This window comes from Vipera ursinii (genome assembly GCF_947247035.1).
Source record: "Vipera ursinii genome assembly, chromosome: 2".
In the NCBI taxonomy this organism is placed as follows: domain Eukaryota; kingdom Metazoa; phylum Chordata; class Lepidosauria; order Squamata; family Viperidae; genus Vipera; species Vipera ursinii.
In genome coordinates this window covers 241,824,088-241,842,126 of record NC_139513.1, presented here as the reverse complement: position 1 = coordinate 241,842,126, position 18,039 = coordinate 241,824,088, and the positions used below count along the sequence as shown (strand labels likewise).

The following is an 18,039-nucleotide window of genomic DNA, read 5'->3' as shown; positions in this document are numbered from 1 at the left end:
TTTGTGCAAGGTCTTTATATCTCAGTTTAGCAACTGAATGCCATAATAGTCGAACCATCTAGATCTTATTGTTGAATTCAGTACAACAAACCATTCCTCAAGGCTTTGAATATATTTAATATTCAAGTATCTGGGAACCTGTGTCAATTGTTACTGAATTTGCATAATTGTCCATAATTTCAGGTGAGTTTTAAATTTTGAAATGAAAATCTTTCCATTTTTCATGCTACTTAACACATATAATTTATTCCTCATCCTCTTCTGGTGGGAGTATCTACCTGCAGATTACACTGAATTATATATTATGTCCTTTTTAAAATGTGCACAATATTCCAGAGGGCTTTACAGTACAGAAGCAAGCTCTTTATTTTCAGTCCCTTTCCAAGTCAATAAATAAATATATAAGAGGGGGACAAATTATATTTCCTTCTATATAGCTTTTATAATTTTTCCTGCTTCAAATTAAGATTTGTTCAAAAAGCTGATGACATTAAAGGTCAAAATAAAATATTAAGCTATACCAAACTTCCCCAAGTAGTACCTTTAAATACACTGAGATTATTATTCTGAGAATTCCCAACATAGCTATTTTTCCAGTGCAACTAGAGAGTATCAAGGTGGGAAAAGTTGAATTATATGTTTAGGTACTCTAACTGGAATAAGTTTATTTATTGCCTTTTCATATTGGTGTTGATTGGATAAGAGCAATTTATTTACAGTATATGAGGGCTGTGCAGCAATCAGAATTCCAGAAGGTGATTTGGAATATGTAAAGGCACCTCACGTTGCATCATCAGCAATTATTAAAGAAGTGGCTTTTTCCTATGCTTTGATTTAAGGAGATACCAACAGAGGGAACACGTATGCACGGTGTCTGCTCCAAATCACCTTTTCCTTTTCAAATCTGGATTGCTGCTCAGCTTTACTTTACCTAATTGAAGGTCTTTTCCCAGTTTTGAGCCTTTTTTAGAACAATTTTATTTATATATAAAAGAGGAGAAAGAATGCTTCACCTGTAATATATAATTATATGAAGGCCTCTCTAATTAAAAAGCAGACAATATGTTCTTACTGGAAACAGCAAGACTTCATCCAAAACTGCAATATATATTTCCTATTGGCTTTAATGGATCCAATATTTTAAGACATATTCAGGGAATATACGCATTTGTCTCTGTCACTGACAAATGCAGGCACCATGTGAATCAAAGGACAATACTGTAGGCATGGGACAATAATTCTGTATTGTCAATCTGGCAAAGACAATAATTCATTATAGATTAATTGATTGAGTTCACAAACATATATAGGCACAAAATTACTTCATTTGAAAATTTAATCCTAAAATCATATTATATCTGCCTTTTTCCATCTTAAGAAAATTTGTATCCTCAGAGTACTTCATAGGGTACAGAGGGAAAAATCACCACCCTCTGTTCACAAGGTCCACAGTCATGGAGCCTTAAATATTTTGTCCCTCGAAGAATCATCTGCAATATGTTTTTGCACATAAAAAAGCAATCTGCGGGGAATAATAAAAAGGCTTGGGGTGATTGCTTCAAGCTTTTATTTTTATAGAGAAAGGGAGTTGTTTCTAGTCTTCTCTCCTAAAAATCCATCCCAGACACAACTTGGAATATTGGGAAAGTTGAGAAGAATGCAGTCTATTTTTTAATGCCCCTTGCCTTTACCTGCTACAAAGAACACAATTTTTAGAGCTATATATTAACTCTGAGTACATCTAATTCACTTCAGCTAGTCGAATGCATAGATAAATATACCTAGTTCTCTATATAAAACAAACAATATTATTAAAGTTATCAATTAACTGTCATCACATTGTTATCTTTTGATAAAGATTTATTACTGCTTTTAAACTGAATCAAAGATTTTAAAATAGTGCACAGATAATCATTGTCAAAACTCACAGTTGACCTTTTAAGATTCTTACTATATTGAACAAAACTTTCCTCAATGTTGAAAATTCCTCTGAGAAAATATTGTGCAAATATTTAGCTTTATTATTTAATATTAGAGTGTCAAATAATTTGCCAAGAGGAGTCTGTAATTATTAGACTGGTTTAAATATTGTAATCATGGGTTATCAAATAACAGTCCCAATATATTTGGAAGGCAACAATTTGGAAAAGGGTAACGTTGGCATTCCATTGGAATCGATACTATGATCATTACACTGTGATTTTCAGAAAAATATAAGATAATGTATATTTTGACTTTGATTAAATCTGAAGTCCATAATTAAGTGCTATGTATTTTATTTTATGCATTTAAGCTGTAGGTACCATCTCAGAAAAAGTATTTAAATGCATAAAATAAAATACATATAGCTTATATTTCAGAGGAAAGCAATTATGCTCAAATACAATTACAAAAATATAGATATATGAGTTTCTTTAGTAATCCATTAAAACAAGGCAACACCCCCTTTTTAAGGATACAATAATTAAAGATAGTGAAATTTATTGAAGTGAAACATTTTTAGTTTAGAGGCCATAAATTATTTTGCTACTTCTATTATCCAGTGGGGGGGAATAGAGGTTTATGGACCTCGAATTAAAACCCTTTGATCAACATTATGCCTGTCCCTACTCTAGAGCAATGTGAATCGCTGTTCCTACTCTAGAAATGTGAATCGCAGTCTGCAAGAAAGAAAACTTCATTGATAACATCCACGGGAAAAGAATAAATATTACGTCTACCTCTTTGCTCCCTAGTCTGTACATCTTCTAGAAGTCCCAGGCCTTCGTATTTTATCACTACAAGTGGAAGAAGGATGAAAGTGAAAGAAAATATAGAATAGCGTACTACTGTTTAATATTCCAGGCAGCCAGCAAACCACATCCTTTTGTGTTCCCTTGACCCCAATCTTTCCATTTATTTTCTTCCTTTCTTCTCAGTTATAGGGTGTGTTGTTCAGTAAAGACTTGTGTGGCTGAAGTATTTTTAGACAAGCAGGCTTCCAAGTTGTTTCTTATATTCCTGTAACCTTTCATTAAAGGATACCCTTGTGAGCGTACATAATGATAGTACCACACATGTGACGATGATGAAAGGTCACTTAAGTACATTCACTTAAAAAACATTGGCTTGGTTTTGTTTTTCATTTTTGCATTCTGCGAAGAGACTGACTATTGTAGATGAAGTTCCTTGGCACTGTATGCATTTTGAAAATTCACCAAAGAGGGGGAAAAATGAATTTGATAAGAAATTTTACCAGGCTTTTTAAAGCTCAAAAGTGATAAAGATCAGGAAAATTCTGGACAGACTTACTAAATGGAAAACATGGACTCCTGCATTAGCACACTGGAGATTGTTGTCTGCGCTATTTTAATTGCATGTAGCGTGATTGGAAATCCATTGCTGGTTTATTTCACAAAGAGATGCATCAATGATAAATCACGAATCCCATTAATACTTATAGTCAACCTTGCACTTATCCATCTTCTCTATAATTTGGTGGTGAATGTCTTGAAGATTGTTTATGCATCTGGCATCGCACTGGATTCAGATAGGTGCAAACTTCTTGCTTTCTTCACGAATTTTACTACTTCTCTTGCCATATGGTTCACATTATACCTTATTGTGTTCTACACTTTTAAATTGTGTCGAGTGGTGCATCCTCCAACTGAAGCTACAACGACAGAGTGTTGGAAGTGTCACTTGTTCATAGTTGGTATACTTTGGGTTGCCGGTTTTGCTTTTTGTTGCCCATTTTCACTTTACACAGGAAAAAAAGATGAAGGGTATACAAAAAATGAATCAACGGGCAGTTTCATCTATACTAAATGTAAGACTGAATACAAAAATTATCAAGTGGAGTTTTTCTATGGAAGATTATTTCTAGTGGCTATCGATCTTCTTCCTCTTCTAACCATGCTGCTTGTGGGATTCCGAATAATGCACCTTCTTTGCGGATATAAGAAAGCAACAGATGGATGCATATGGGTTGGGCGTGATGCTAGTGAAACTGAGGTTCTCAGAGCATGTAAATTTCTTCTGTTGTTAATACCAGTTATTATTTCACTTTGGATTTCTAATTTTATCCTAATTAGGTGCCTGAAGAATTTTAAATTTAAATACTTTGCGCCACCTGTCCTGACGGTTCTATCTTCAGGATATTCAGCTGTCAGCCCTTATTTCCTCATGTTGATTAACTACAAAGTAATAGTAAAAGTGAAGTGTTTCTGTTATAAGGCTGAGAAGAAAACAGTTTCTTTATCAACAATGTCTTCTTCGATAGATGTTTCTCCATATGCCTAACAACCACAGTTTGTTTGTTTGTTTTTTTAAAAAAAAGTATCTTTAAGTGTACAGGAAAGATTATGTGAGAAGGGGGAACAAGGATTTGTTTGTACGTACTGATTATCACCTTCCCCTGTTCTCCTATGGCTTCTGAAAACTATACTGAGAAGAATCTTTATATGGGCAAGTTATTGGCTCTAGCAGCAATGTTTATTTTTATATATTTAAAATATTTATTGTTTTTCTCTTTTTAAAAAAGTACAAAACTGCTCATGACATTTATTACAAAGCAGTAATTATATTTTAAAAAAACAGTGGAGAAGAGCAAAAGACAAAGCACCCATAACCCTACTGCTCTAAAATCATTCAAGAATATGGGTATTTTAATATGTCAGAAGATTGAAAGTCTGGGAAGAGACCACACATTTCCAGAATCTGAGCTCTGTTTTTTGAAACTGTTCAATTTAATACCAGAACTTTGAACTGAACCCAGAAACAGACTGGGAGATGAAGCTGATTTATGGCATTTGGATGGCAGCTGCAATTAACCAAAGACTGTGCTTTGTGTAAGCTATTGTTTTAGAATGATTTTTTTTTTGCAACCCCTCAAAACATTGAATTACCGTAGTGTTAAGTTATGAGGAGGAAATGGCTAGATGTAGGTGCAGGCTCATTTGAAAAACTGACGCTGTGTCAGAAACAATTCGTACATCGAGCCACACATGCATAGCTGTTTGCACAGCAGAAAGGAAGAGTTGGGCAATCATTGGCCCTCTCATTCAAGAATACCTATATTCTTGAATAGTTATGACTTTACAGGGGGGCTTCTTTCAGAAAAAGAAGGAAAAAGAAATATGTGGACCCCTTCAACTAATGGTTAAATGACGAAGGGGAAATAAAGAAATGTAAAATAGGTACTGTCTGCTCAGTGGTGGTTAATAATTAGCGTAGCTCAACATCATCATTGATGTTATGTGCGAATTGATGGAAATTGCAAATTCCATTTTGTAACACTTTTGTAACTAAAATAACACCTGATATCTGGCATTTAATTCAGACTCAGAGATGAACTTTCTTGTTTTCCATGGTATTTACATTTGTCAGAAAGCTTGATGCTACTGAGTAATCTGCATATTTTGATTGTTCCAAAAATGAACAGGATCATGTCCGTTACTTTTTCTTATCTGAAACAAGGCACACTCCTTGTATAAAATCATGATTTCTGGATAAAGTAATTTCATTTATCTTTAAAAACTAGTATGACTTTTTTTGAAATTCTAAATGAATTCCTGTCTGTCTGTCAGCCTGCCTGCCTGTCTACTTACATACCTACCAACCATTAGACAATGCCTTTATTAGAACCAAACAAAAGGTCACAAGTTATCAGTTATCAAAAAATTATCAACTCTTATAGTATTTTGATTAAGTCTCATAACTTGCATAACATAATAAGATTATTTGTTATGAGCTGGTACTAATTTCTTCTAGGCTTTTTTTCTAGGGTAAGAGAGAATCTATTATTTTAGTAATCTTTTATATTATAAAGCACATTAGGGTTGATCACATTAGGATTGATCAAGGTAAATATTGTAGACAGTAGTGTTGTTTGTACGAGGGCAATTTGGAAATAAACCTTCGTTTGGTTATTTATGACAGACCCTCGCAGATACTGAACTTTTATTATACACGTTAGAGCAGGGGTGTCAAACTCAATTTCATTGAAGGCCGCATCAGCATTGCGGTTGCCCTCAGGGGGCCAGGTGGGTATGGCCAAGGTGGGTGTGGCCTACTGGGTGGGCGTGGCTAGAGTGCGTATGGCCTACTGGGTGGGCGTGGCCAGCTCTACATCGTTCACATCAAGGGTACCTATGGGGGTCTGGGCCGGAGTGGGACAGATCTGAGGGTCTCTGGCAGAAGGAGGGTCTCTGGGCCAGGGCTAAGGCAGTGGGGGCCGTTCCCTCACTGTTTCCAGGATGGCTTCGTGGGCCACATGAAACCACTTCGCGGGCCGGATCTGGCCCCCGGGCCTTGTGTTTGACATGTCTGCGTTAGAGAACTACAATATTACATTACTTTTTGACATAATTGCCATTCAAATGGAGGCACTTGTCATAATGTCTTACAAGGTTTGAACTTCCTTAGTAGTAGTCACTTAACACCAAATCTGGGCTATGGGGAGGGGTGTAATCAAAAACACCCAAATGGAACTGCTTCAAAAGTTCTTGGGTGCGTCTAGCAGTGTGTAGGCAAGCATTATTGTGAACCAACACCACACCAGAAGTGGTGCCATAGAAAATCCCGCCAAATGTGAAGATGCCAAAGGAGTACTGCTAGTGAAGTTCATGGAGCGTGGTTCCACCATCAATTCAGAAATCTACTGTGAAACATTATGAAAACTCAGATGAGCCATTCATAACAAGCGTCCGGGCATGCTGACCTCCGGTGTGGTGTTGGTTCACGATAATGCTCACCTGCACACTGCTAAATGGACCTAAGAAATTTTGAAGCAGTTGGGATGTTTTTGATCACCCGCCCTATAGCCCAGATTTGGCACCAAGCAACTACTGCTAAGGAATTTCAAACCTTGTAAGACAATATGACAAGTGCCTCAATTTGAATGGTGATTATGTCAAAAAGTAATGTAATGTTGTAGTTTTTTAATGTTTATAATAAAAGGTTGGTATCTGTGAGTGTCTGTCATTGACAACCAAATGGAGGTTTATTTCCAAATTGCCCTCGTATAAAACAATTAAATATTTAATATTTCATTTTTTAATTTTCAAATTCAAAGTATATTTTTAAATTACAAATATAGATAAAAATTTAAAAATAATTAAAATAATAATGGACTGCAGTTTGCTTTATATACTTTATACATTATAGCACCATCTTTCTTATTTTTGTGTCTCTTCATCATACATATTTGAGGCCAACCCTAGGTATTCAATGCCTCTTTATAACAATCTTGCACGGGAATAACTATTGCGTTTGTCATAAGGAACACAGGTTTTCACAAAAAAATGCAACTAGTTTGGAGACTGTTTTGAACAAATGGATGGACTGTGTTCAGAATGTATATGAGTACTATATATTGCAGGGCTTTTCAACCTTTTCACCCATTGTACCACTTTTAGGATATGGCGACATCCGAGTATCACCAGTCGCCTAGCAAGGTGTCAAAAACTTGATGACCAAAAAAATAACAAGGAAAAAAGTGATGAAGTACAGGTAGTCCTTGACATACAACAGTTCGCTTAGTGACTTTTTGAAGTTACAATGGAACTGAAAAAAGTGCCCCCCAAGCCACAGCCGAGCAAGACACCTGCCTGCCCGCCCGGCAGCGCTCTTCCTCCTGTCTGAGGTTTTCATTGTTGTGAGCATTTTTGTTGAGGATTGGAAGCAGGGGTGGGGTGTTTGGTTTTTATCCCCCCCCCACCATCTGCTGGGTGGTTGCAGCAGGTTTTGGTCACCTCACATGATCCTGGGACACTGTGACCGTCATAAATATGATTCAGTTGCCAAGCATCTGAATGTAAATCACAAGACCCTGGGGATGCTGCAACAGTCCAGCTGATTGGCACTTCTTCTGGGCTCAGCAGAAGTGCCAGGATCAGCACCAAGCTCTAGTTGGAGCCTGGAGCTGATCCTGGTGCTTCCACTAAGCCCTGACAGCCCCGAAGAAGCGCTGATCAGCTGGAAAGTGGCACTGATCCTGGCGCTTCTGCTGAGCCCTGACAGCCCTGCAGCTCCAGCCATCTCTCGCTCAGGCTTGTGCGGTGCTGCCACCAGTTCAGCTCATTCCCCTCCGCCACTACCGCTTTTCTAGGATGGTCGCATACCACCTGCCAGGTGCTAATGTACCACAGCTGGTACCTGTACCACTGGTTGAAAAGCCCTGATATATTGTATTAAAGTACACACCACAATAATGAACTATGCATTACTTTGTAAATTAATTGTGCATGTATAAAAAGAAATTGCAGAGGTTCATACTCTCTGCCACATCTTCTGTGAGTTTGGCTCCCAGAGAGCTGCTTTTCTCATCTCATCCTCTTTCTGCAGCCTGGAGAATGGTTTCCCAAAGGCTGCCCATTCCCTGGGGATATGACCAGTTTAAACTACATTAATCAGTCTTAGATGTTGCTGGTTTTAATTCTTGTTTTTCATTGACTGTTTTTAGTCCATTTTATATTTGATAAGGTTGGTTTGGGGTTATTACTTTCATCATGCTTTGCATTTGCATCCAAATGAAAGTTTTCCTTACTGTCAAAATTTCAATACTGTACTTTTTTGTTCATTATAAAATTCCCTGAAAAGTTGTTTTTATATGTGTCGTATAAATAAAAAATGAACAGATAAGAAATAAACATTTTTTTAAAAAAAACTTCATTTGCTTAAGTTTATGAGTTTGTGGGAGAAGGTTTCTGAGGATTCAAGTACACTTTGGATTTTACCTGAAAGTGCCCTCAATTTGGGATTAGTTTTCTGAACACAAAACATGTACTGTTATTACTGAAATACAGCTTTGCTTATTCAGTTGATTCTTCTTCCACATCTTCACCTGATAGGGTTCATGATACTAATGCTATGAGATTAAAATTGCCTACATCTTTACTTATTTTCCTTGCATTATAATTGAGCAAAAATAAATGGAAATTAAAAACTTGATTGAGATTTACATTGGTTCTTCTCTATGTGTACCCATGATTGTTTAACTCTTTGAACATACTGCCTGTTGCCTAGCAGTTGGAACATGATGTCTAAACCAAAACCAGCATTAACTTTGATTGTGAGTGTCCAAAAACACTTTCTACATTACAGTGATTTAAAATTAATAGTATAATGTCCCAAATTTCTTTATGGAAATCTAAGCTGTTGAAAAATTATTTATGTAATTGATTCCTATCTCATCTCTGGATGGAAATCTTGTACGTATAGACATATAACAGAAATGTTGTAACGTAATGTGAAGAGAATGCTCATTTGTCTAATCCCTGCAACTGTTTCTTCTTTTGAAAAAAGGAACATTACAGAGATTATATACACATTTTTTTTTATTTTGATTCAGTTCATCTGCAATCCTAAACTAGGGTTTAGTGTCAAATGTACCACCCTCACCCTTCTCTTTCCAACAAGCCCACAAGGAAAAGATTAGAAGCTTAATGATGCTTTAATGTTATGTCTGAATTCAGTCATCTGGGTTGCATTCATATGTCTATATCAGTCTCTTTTTTGTCAATTTACTTCTGCCTTTACAGGCTCAGAAAAGTTGGTTTTATAGCTAGCTTAACTGATCCAATTAAATCTTAATTGTACTGCCTGAAACAAAGGGCTTGCCAGCAAATTGAGTTCAAACCTATAGAGCCTAAGCAGACTTGCCAATACTGAAAAGCTGCAAATGCTGAAATTCCATTTTCACTCATTTGATTTAAAACCAGAGAAATACAGCAGCATCTGGGAAGACTATATAATAATCATGGTTTCTGCTCCTTCTGTTTCCAGACTGGAAAGGAGCTTAGATGAAAATGGGATAGCAATATGCATATTAAGAGAAAAATGTCTTAGTTTCTAAGGTTGGTAAGGACAAAAAAAAATCCATCATGCTGGGATTTTAAGAGAAAATAGAACAATTAGGTAAAATCTTCTAAAGAAGATTGTTCTGTCTTTTTTTTTAAAAAAAATGGAAGACTGTTCAAACTAAGAAAGGAGAATATTTGTAGCTCAGAGTTGAACAATCCTTGGTGCTCTCTGAGCTTGATTGTCTTCTTGCAGATGTTTTATTACCCAAACTAGGTAACACTAGTGCTAGATTACCTATTTTGGTTAATGAAACATCTGCAAGAAAACAATCAAGGTCAGAGAACACCAAGGACCCCTCACTGTTCTAACTACATATTCACCAAGTCACATGTCAGGCTTTTGCATATATGAATCTTGTAGATGTATGTTCTTTAAAACAAAGTCTTACATAATGCAGATAGTATATGTAAGGTTAGATGTGAATGCGTCGTTCAGTAACAAAGAGAGGTGACAAATCTTCACTTAGAACATAGAAAAAGCCATGCTGGATCAGGCTAAATACCCTTCTAATCCACCCTTCTCTTTCATATGGAAACCATATAGAAGCTTTCAGGAAGTTCACAAACAATACCTCCTCCATTATTTCTCCCTAAGAAGTGGCATTCAAAATTAGCAAACAGTCACTGAGACCAGTTGCAATTGGTAGCCCAATCTTTGCTGAATTTGGTCATTTCTAAATTCTAAAGTAGGAGTCGTTATTGTTGTGTAGCCAGTTCTTTGCAAGCAATAAGCGAGATGGAAGGTTGCAAACAGGAACATGCATTATTAAGGCAAACAGGAATAGAAGTGAAACAGTGGCTGCTGCGCAGCTACTTATATGGTTGGCCACTAGGTGGCGGCCAATAGGTTTAAAGGAACCCATTCCCACCCCAAATCAACCAATGATTTTCTTGGAGACAACAAGTCTGGTTTAGTCATTGACCGTTACACAGACACACCATTGAGCAACCTTTAAGCAGCATTCAAACAGACACGTGAATCAGTACAAGTGAAAATCCCAATACATTACAATTATCATAATTCCACAATGTAAATGTTTATTCATAAGGAAATACTTCTTTGTACTAGTCCTAAATCTCCCCACTATAATTGAATAGTAGGACCCAAGTTCTCACATGTGAGAGACAGATAAAAACATATACCTGTCCACACTTTCTGTATCCTACATGATTTTATACTTCTATGGTGTTTTCCCCAAAATAAGACCTGGTCTTATATTTGCCTCCAAAAGAGGCATCTGGCCTTATTTTCAGGTTATGTCCTACCTTAGGACCACCACAGCCAGGCCTCCCACACCCCAACACCTGTCGCACTGCTGCCCAATTTCTTCTGTATCCACTTGCAGCAGGAGGTTGTGAGGGTCATCATGCTGCTCGCACTGCTGCTGCTCACACCTGGAGGTCATGCGATGCATCGTGCTGATCATGCTGGTGTCGCTGCTTACAGCAGTTGCACGATTGGCGCAATGAGCCTCACAGCCTCCTGCCATGAGCAGTGTCAGCAGCGCAATCAGCACAAGTCACGCGGCCTCCTGCTGCAAGTGGCAGCAGCAGTGTGATAGGCGTAATGAGCCATGCAGTCTCAGAAGAACTCAGTGGTGTGACAGGTGTCAGGGCGTGGGAGGACTGCCTGCAGCAGACCTTAGGTAAGCTAGTGGGGCAGCTCCACCCCCACCCTAGCTTGATTTTTACACGTAAGCCTCACCCCTGGGGCTTATTTTGGGGATAGCACTTATATTGGGCGCATGTGTTAAAATCAAGCTAGGGCTTATTTTCAGGATAGGTATTATTTTTGGGAAAACACGGTTCCAAGATAAGCCCCAAATGCTCTGTATTTTTTCCACTGGGGAATAGCTTTAGCGTCTGAATCACTTTCCTTAACCTGTTCTGCAAATTTTTCAGCTCTTCCATCTCCTTTTCCAGATGATGTGATTAGTACCTGCACAGTATATATTTTTGCAACAATTTTAGGAGATTGCTATTTTGCGCATTTCACTTCTTAAATAAAGAATTCACCTAGTTAATGATTTTTTAATTTAAAATGTTTACATACGGTACTTTCCCTTAAAACACTTTGAATTGCTTTACAATTTATCTTTTTTAAAATATAGCAATATTTAAATTGCTATATAACAATTGACAATATAGAACTAAATAGAAATACAAATTAAATTAACAAACAAATTCTCTACCATTGACCCAAGAACCACACTTTCATTGAACTAACTGCCATGTTTCCATTTTTCCTGACCAGTTACTGCCATTTGAAATTCAATTACTAAATATGTAAAGTTTCATTGTGCCTACAAACTTTTTAACCAGGAAATTGTTAAAGCAAAGTTTTCAAGGTGACAGAATTCTTTCTCTTAAGCTTAAAGTAGACCTCTTGGTGTTGTAGATGATAAGGTTCCCACCTCCTTCCCTAATAATGTTTTATGTCCTCATTAGGTAAAGGCAGTGCTTGTTTTGTAAAAGAAAAAGGTGCCGGAACTCACACATGTTATACAACCCGCCTTGCCTACCCTACAAGGTTCCATCCAAAAAAGATGCCGGAACTCTGTTCTGGGCATTCTATGAGAAAAAAAGCCCTGGGTAAAGGTAAAGGTTCCCCCGCACATGCGTGCTAGTCGTTTCCAAATCTAGGGGCCGGTGCTCATCTCCGTTTCAAAGCCAAAGAGCCAGCGCTTGTCCAAGGACATCTCCGTGGTCATGTGGCCGGCATGAGTAGACGCCAAAGGCGCACGGAACGCTAATGTCCTCATTAGCCACATAGTATTGCTTAGAAGCCTTAACATCAGAATTCTTTCTAACTAAGCAGCAACTATATAGAACACATGAGGGGCTTGTTTGTTTCATATTTATTTTATGTTCTATTTTATTATATAGTATTATTTTGTGAGCCGCTAGGAGTCTTAATAGAATAACAGAACAGAAAACGGAGTTGGAAGGGACTTGGAAGTCTTCTTGTCCAACTCCCTTTCAGGCCATAGACCTTATACCATTCTGGACAAATGGCTATCTAATCTCTTCTTAAAAACCTCCAGTGATTGGGCACCCATAACTTCTGAAGGCAAGTCTTTCCACTGGTTTATTGTTCTCATTGTCAGGAAATTTCTCCTTAGTTCTAGGTTGCTTCTCTCTTTGGTTAATTTCCATCCACTGCTTCTTGTCTTGCCTTCAGGTGCTTTGGAAAATAGGTGACCCTCTTCTTCCTTGTAGTAGCCTCTTAGATTTTGGAATGCTGCTATCATGTCACTCCAGTCTTTCTTTTCATTAAATTGGACATGTCCCATTCCTGCAACTGTTTTCCATATGTTTTAGCCTCTAGTCCCCTAATCATCTTTGTTGCTCTTCTCTGTACTCTTTATAGAGTCTCAACATCTTTTTTTTACTTCATGGCAACCAAAACTGGATTGAGTATTCAAAGTGTGGTCTTACCAAGGCATTATAAAGTGGTACTAACATTTCACATGATCTTGAGTCTACCCCTCTGTAAATTCAGCCTAAGACTGTGTTGGCTTTTTTGGCAGCTGCAGCATACTGATGGCTCATATTTAAGGGATTGCCCAATAGGAATCCAAGATATTTGTATTAGGACTCTTATATTTGTATTGTGATATGTTTTTTATAAATAAATACATAAAAGTGAGAATCTTGCATGGTATATTTTAAATAGAACTATTATGAATACATAAGGGACGCGGTGGCTCAGTGGGTTAGGACGCTGAGCTTGTCGATCAGAAGGTCGGCAGTTTGGCGGGTCGAATCCCGAGTGCCGTGTAACAGAGTGAGTGCCTGTTACTCATCCCAGCTTCTGCCAACCTAGCAGTTCAAAAGCACGTAAAAATGCAAGTAGAAAAATAGGGACCACTACGGTGGGAAGGTAACAGCGTTCCGTGCGCCTTTGGTGTCTAGTCATGCCGGCCACATGACCACGGAGATGTCCTCGGACAAGCGCTGGCTCTTCGGCTTTGAAATGGAGATGAGCACCGGTCCCTAGAGTTGGAAACAACTAGCACGCATGTGCGGGGGAACCTTTACCTTTACCTTTATTATGAATACATAGAGCCATGGAGATTAGAAAAAAATACCCAAAAAAATACCCTGTTCAGCAAAATTAACCATTTTTCAACTCCACTAACTTCATTGGAAAAGATCTATGCTTAGTGGGAATTAAAATAAATAGAAATTAAAAGTGCTTAACTTTTGTTGAACTGTGGCCGTTGTAATCAAGAAAAGCATGTTAGAAAAGATTACAAGCTATTATTATTTAAGACTTTAAGCTTGAAGAACATCCACATTATATTCTACTTGGTATGCAAATACTGATCCTTCAATATATTGTTAACATATAAAAATGACATCTAAGTTGCACTGGCTGCATTTCCCCTATGAAATTAATATTTATTTTCTCTCTGGGATCTGATTATGTTCTTTGTGTTTCTTGGTTTACTTTAAACTATGCATTTGTTTGGTCTGTAAAGTTCTTCAGTATTTATAAATCAAATATCATTTTCCCCAGACATTTTTCTCTGGGTTGGAATATAAAATGATATTGTGCATTCTGAATAGCCAGATTAATTTGTTGTCACAGCCTGTGAGTTACTTTAACATTAATTCCTTACATCTGATAATAAACAACATGGCTTTCAAAGACTACCAGCCTAGCAGCCTAATTTTATCTATTCATGAAATCTTGGGCAGAACTCACAGTTGAGAAAGAACTATAAAAGCCTTCAAGAATAATTCATGGTCTGCAAGCTAGTCAGCAAGAGGCAGCTCACAATATTAAATTGGGAGCTGAGAATAAAATTTCTGAATGCGTCCCACATTTAACACAGAGCAACTTTCAGATAGCACCATTTATTGAATGAACAAATGAATACATACACTCATGCACGTTCTTGGTGGTTTCGTTTATAAAATCTTAGCACCCCCTGCAGCTAGTAAAAGTCCTACTTTAGCCATGACTCCCCAGCCAGTATAGTGTTTCTGCTGGAAATAAGGCATATAAAATAAATAGCATAACCTGCTTAATCCTAGCTGATTCATTTCTCTAAGCTTTCCTAGAATGCTCAAAGGTGGGTTTTTTTCTTTCCCAAAAGGCAAACCTGGATTGTTTGTTTCTTGAGGAAGAAGAAAAAAATGTTTTGCTTCTCATCCAAGAAGCCTCATCAGTTCTAAACTGATGAAGCTTCTTGGATGATCAGTTGAACATGAACATGAACAGTTCATGAACCAATGAAGCTTCTTGGTTGAGAAGCAAAATGTTTTCTTCTTCTTCTTCTTCCTCCTCAAGGAAAAAAACAATCCAGTTGCCTTTTGAAGAAAAAAATAACTTGGAGACAACTATGACCTGGATGATTGAGAATCTCCACAGACTTTCGCTCAATACTCCTGTTCCTAAAATTTTAAAGGATCTTCCTAAATCTACACTGAAAGTCAGCTGTTTCAAATAATAAAATACCTTACTGATATTAAATAATAAAATTTAGAGATCTCACTAAAAGTGGAAGTTACAAAACTAAAACCACTATTTCCACTTAGTCTTGAGATGGTTTCATTTTTCTAATAATTAATAAATATAATTAAGTTCATATCTCCAATTCTAATTTATCTGAGATATGTTTTCTTTTAAAAAGGGAGATGGCTGAAACTCTAAGGAGCTCTTCTACAGCTGGTGCTGGTAACTACAGTTCCCCAGGGATACTCGTGCACGTAGACCATCTTTATGAGCCTAGCAGAATTTTCAAAATATAGATAAGCCTCTACTGAAAATGTATTGAGAATATTTACCAAGCGTCATGATAAGTGTACAGTTTTTTGCAAACTGAGCAGTGACGATATCAACTATCATGTCTACTTTTAAGTGCATTGTTTTAATTTTATCTTTTTCTCTTTTGAAACAGAACTTCAGTATTCAGCTAATCCAATGAAAATGTGCATAGCAGAATAATGGAAGCTCCTGAGTACCTAGATTTGGATGAAATAGACTTTAGTGATGATATTTCCGTAAGTATGAGATTTTTCTGTTTATTTCTGTGCAATTGTTTTTCCTTTAAATGCAGGCTTAAATGATGCAACTATTTCATCAAATAATAACAAATATAGTGTTGGAAAAAGTGCAGTATTTTTAACAGCTTGATCTTTCAGTTAAAAAAATAAGCTGTTACGCTACCTAGCGTTCACTTAAACCTTTATGTCCAATGCATCTTTCAGTGCAGGAATCCAAACTGAAGTGTCAGTAAACAACTGTCAGGTTGCTGTTTGAAGTCTTCATTGAAAGAAGTCCACACCCCTTATGGAAATATGGCGGCATGGATATATATTTATATTTCATGTTTTTTTTAAAATTAAAAACATTTTAATTCTTTAACTCCACATTTTCAGGAGATGAGACTTGCATCAAGCCAGCTGTCCATGTAATGAGTAATTTCCCTCATTGTTCCAATGTAAGAAGAGTAACTCACAACCCTCCCTATGTTAGTAGACAATAATTCTTAGTGATCATGTGCTACTGATGGAATTGAGGTTGAGCAATTTCTATAAACTCACAGGTTAATGTCATTAAATTTAGATGGTTTAATATGTGCTATGATACTTATTCTTTGGCTCTTCAAAATCAGCCAGAACTTTGCTGGAAGAGCTAACACTACAACTACTAAGAACTGTGCTGCAGTTCAACAAGTATTACTCATGAACCATATAATCAAGAAGACATTTAGCAGAAGAAAGAAACAATTTGAACTACCTACTGCTTCTTAATTGTTAATTCATAGATCAGATGGAGTTATTATGTGTAGAAGCCCGTTTAGCCTGCCAACTGGCTCTGAGGATTCTGAGGCAACTGACTAATGTATGATCAGCTCTTTGCTTCTCTTAATCAGTCAAAATTACTCTTCATCATTCTGTGCTGATTCATTATATCAGTACAGAGTATAAATGACAAGTCACAACTGAAGCCATGATCTATGACATGCCAAGATTCTGTAACTCTCTTGCCTATGCTATAGTTTAGTTAAGGCAAAAGGAGATTCAGCTGTAGTATCAATGTGCTGGACCATACATGTTCCAAAACACATAATCCAATACTTAATTCTTTACTTCAAATATGATTAAAACTTTCAATGGGCCTAGATAGTGCTTTATTGATTCACTTGAGTAAAGTTTAGAGTTATTATCTTAGTTTAGAGTACAGTCAAATTCTGAGAAGGCACCAGGCAATAAACAGATTAAAATATGAAGGAATCCAAGCACTCTTCAAAAACTGCCAATTCCAAGAAAACTTTTATTAGCCATAATTATAGGTGGCATATTATGCCCTGGTGGTGAAACTGCTTAAGTTACTATATCTGGCAAATCACTGTCGGGAAAGAGAATAAACTGGATAGGGCAGTTACGTGACAATCCTGTTGGAGGGTTTTTTATAACTGTAATTTCAAGATGTGGAAATATAGAGCTGTATCTTGAATAAACAACATATATATTCTGTGGTTTCATTTCCTTATTCCAAACACCACCACCCCCGGAACATCGAAAGTTTGTAATTTTGAGAGCTCAGTGTTTCACTTTAATAGGAATTAAGAATCCATTTAGCCTGTAGTACATTTAGCAAATCTAAATTCAGTAATCAATTTCTTATTCCATTATTAAAATGCTATCATTCTAAGGCACACACTTTGCAAAATCTTACAGAACTAATGATGCATCTTATTTCAATGTCCATAAAGAGATTGTGACTACAGATTATTTTATGTTATGAATATCAGTAACAATTTTAAATCAAATAAATGCTAAATGCTCAGCAAGTAAGGGTATTAGACAGCTTTGTGCAGAATTTCTATTTTTATTCTGGCTTTTATGTGCCATTGTTCTTTTGTTTAATTTTCATTTGCTTGAACAAATGAACAAATTCTGAGCAATTTTTCTTTCTTTATGTCGATGTTTAATTAAGGCAGGGACTGCAATTTGTTACACAGTGCTCCTAGTATAATGTATTCAGAATAATTGTCAGTTTATCACTGTAGAATAAAGGAACATATCCCAGAACCTATGGAAGCATAAAACAAAGGAACCTTTTCTTCCTATAGTATCTCACTAATGAATGTTACTGTCAGTTCTAGAAATACAAATTCTCCAGTCTCATAATGAGTACTGCAAAACACCATTGACTACATGCAATTAAATAAGGCAGTCT

General features: G+C 36.7%; 2 protein-coding genes across 2 annotated transcripts in view; both read left to right on the top strand.

The window, feature by feature from the left end:
- SNCAIP (synuclein alpha interacting protein) overlaps positions 1-18,039 on the top strand; it is a 124,633-nt gene that overhangs the window by 46,714 nt on the left and 59,880 nt on the right. The window contains exon 2 of the mRNA XM_083356252.1: positions 15,752-15,854. Within this exon, the coding sequence (XP_083212378.1) occupies positions 15,798-15,854 (57 nt within the window). The 5' untranslated portion in view covers positions 15,752-15,797. The remainder of the gene's footprint in view (positions 1-15,751; positions 15,855-18,039) is intronic.
- On the top strand, positions 3,304-4,281 carry LOC310634968 (uncharacterized protein; the record flags this gene model as incomplete). Its single annotated transcript, XM_083353504.1, has 1 exon — positions 3,304-4,281. One exon carries the CDS (start codon positions 3,304-3,306, stop codon positions 4,279-4,281), a length of 978 nt encoding a protein of 325 aa, XP_083209630.1.